Here is a 2,692-nt window from a genome sequence, read left to right on the forward strand (position 1 = left end):
TGTTACACATGACCAGAGTTGAGTAATAGAGGAAGGGTCTACAAATAACCCCATTCGATAAGCCTAAAAGGGAGAGTAAGTAATATTCAAATGAGAGCTAACTTAGGCATCAAAGTACAGTAGACGCGCCAATATACGTGTGTGATGACCTCTTATACAGGTCCACTCGAAAAGTCAAACCAGATCGAAAGAAGCAAGTTGAAGGTTAAGTCTACAATGACAACAATCGCAAATGAGATTTGAGCGTTAACACCACCAAAATGAAATTCAAACCTAAAAAATATGATATTATTATAAAGAAATTAACAAAATGTAAATTGTGATAGAGTAAACGTGAACAGACATATAGTATTCGTTCATCTTCGATTCAAAGTCTCTCCTTTCATGGTACTAAAAATGAGTAAAAAAAATAAGTAGTGATGGAAGCAAGGGAGGCTTTATGTGAGTGTCCCTTGTTTGCAGTGCCTAAATCTAAGTGCCACTCCAAAATCAGCCCTTACACCCACCAACCCACCAAATACAGCTGTTTTCTTTGTCCTCAATCCACAATTTTAATTCCAAATATTTTGACATTTAGTTTCTTGTGAATTGCAACCTCATAAATAACAAATTTATTCCTTCTCTAATAAATACCTTCCAATGCTCAATTTCTCAATAGTGTGTTTCAATATATATTCCCAAGTTTTTTCCACTGATCTCAAACACTTTAAGCAAATATGAAGAAGCTTTTCTTTTTCACATTCTTACTTACCTTTCTTCTCTTAACATCTTCCTTCATAGACATTGTCATCGCCATGCCCGGTAAGTCGATCGTCTCTTCATTGTCGAATGTATACAGTCTTCCTCTTCTTCCGCGTTGATAATAACGTCTTTTACTTTAGGGATCTAACTTTCAACATTTTTTGTTTTAATGTTTGGTTGTTAATGCATATGTGAAGTGTTTTGTGGCAAAAAATGCAAGAAGAGATGCTCAAAGGCAGGAGTGATGGATAGATGCATCAAGTATTGTGGGATTTGCTGTGGCTATTGCAAGTGTGTTCCTTCTGGAACTTATGGAAATAAGCATGAGTGCCCTTGTTATAGGGACATGAGAAGTTCTAAGGGTAAGCCCAAGTGCCCTTGAGATGAGAAATGGCTATTCAACAAAAAGGCAGATATGCAATATGTGTTTGATGATTCCCCTTTAATAGCCTTTAGTGTGTTTTCAGATATATATATATATATACACTAATGGTTCCGATTACTCGTGTTCGAAAAATTTGATCGACCAGACCAAATGTTGAGTCGTTGAGTTAAGCATTATGAGTTTGTATGAATTGATTTATGAGATCTTCTAAATTTAATATGAATCGAATAATGTGATTCGAAATATATGTTTATCAATAAAATCTCTCTTTGAATGAGACATAATCTATAACAAATATCGAGTGAGTTACTTTTTTAATATTATTATAATAGAAAGAAAAACCAAAGGTCATAATCATTTCAAATAGTTTGAAAAAAATAGTGTGAAATTATAAGGACTTGAAGTTAGGACCCATTTGGAATTACTTTGCAAGCCTATAAGTTGTTTTTTAATACAAATTATTTAATTTATTAATATATCATAATCACTTTTAATTTATTTTAATGCACAAAGGGTCATGTTTACAAATCTCAAATTTAGCATTCCATATTAATTAATATACTTTTTCACATCTATAATCTATTCTCTCATGGAATTTTGATTGCTTCAATATTTTATAACAATTATTTTTCTTAAAATTTTACCAAATAATTTAGATCAAGTCAAATTAGTTACAACTTTAAATAATTATAGGGAACATTATCTTTTTACTCTCCAAGCTTTAAAGAATATGTGAGTTCGGTTCTTGAGTTTTCAAGACAAACCTTTTTAGTCTTCGAGTTTTTTATAATAGGTTCACTTGATCTGAAAATTTTCAAAATATACCTTTCTAGTCATCGAATTTTAGAAATAATTTTAAAATGTCCCTGCATCATTTTTTTGTTGTTAGTTTAAATTTTTTTTTTTTTTTAAGATTACCTCTTATTTAATTAAACATTTTTGTAATTCAAAATTTCATATGATTATATAAAGTGAAAATAAATAGTAAGTTCAAGGACATTTTGAACGGTATTTTAAAAAATTTGGGGACTAAAAAGATAGATCTTGAAAACTCGGAGACTAAATATTAAATAACTAAAAGGATATATTTTGAAAATTCAGAGATCAAATGTACATATTCTTCAAAATCCAGGGACTAAAAAGGTAGTTTACCTATAAGTATATCATAATAAATTATATATTAAATATAAGTATAAAAATAATTGAAATAATAACTCTTCTTTGGTTTGTATTATATCTAAATCACCCTAATATATTAATTTACCATAAATTTGCAACATTCTTCCTTTAATTTAAAGTTAAAATTTATTGAGCACTGTTTTACTTCTCATTTATTAAAAAGCATAACCCTCAACTATTATTTCAAAGGGGCTAAAAGGAACTCATAATCGAATTATATTTAAAATACAACACATATCTAAGAAAAAAAAAAACCTATGAAACAAAACTTGAAGACATCAACAAGAGACATTAAAAAAACAACACATCATGAGACAAACTCACAAACAATGAATAAAGAGTATGTATGAACAACATAAATTGATTTGCAAATAGAGAGGAATCTTT

General features: G+C 29.3%; 1 protein-coding gene across 1 annotated transcript; it reads left to right on the top strand.

Moving 5' to 3' along the window:
• The first annotated feature begins 628 nt into the window (after positions 1–628).
• Positions 629–1,371, top strand: LOC120092110 (peamaclein-like). The gene is made up of 2 exons (XM_039050318.2): positions 629–801; positions 939–1,371. Exons 1-2 carry the CDS (start codon positions 717–719, stop codon positions 1,121–1,123), a joined length of 270 nt encoding a protein of 89 aa, XP_038906246.1. The 5' UTR covers positions 629–716; the 3' UTR covers positions 1,124–1,371.
• The last annotated feature ends 1,321 nt before the right edge of the window (positions 1,372–2,692 follow it).

This window comes from Benincasa hispida, chromosome 11 (genome assembly GCF_027475165.1).
Source record: "Benincasa hispida cultivar pf3 chromosome 11, pf3_genome.v1.1, whole genome shotgun sequence".
Lineage (NCBI taxonomy): Eukaryota > Viridiplantae > Streptophyta > Magnoliopsida > Cucurbitales > Cucurbitaceae > Benincasa > Benincasa hispida.

Coding starts and splice junctions, on each gene's coding strand:
- LOC120092110 (XM_039050318.2), top strand. CDS start 717: ATGAAGAAGCTTTTCTTTTTCACATTCTTACTTACCTTTCTTCTCTTA. Junction 802..938: donor CATTGTCATCGCCATGCCCG/GTAAGTCGATCG, acceptor GCATATGTGAAG/TGTTTTGTGGCAAAAAATGC.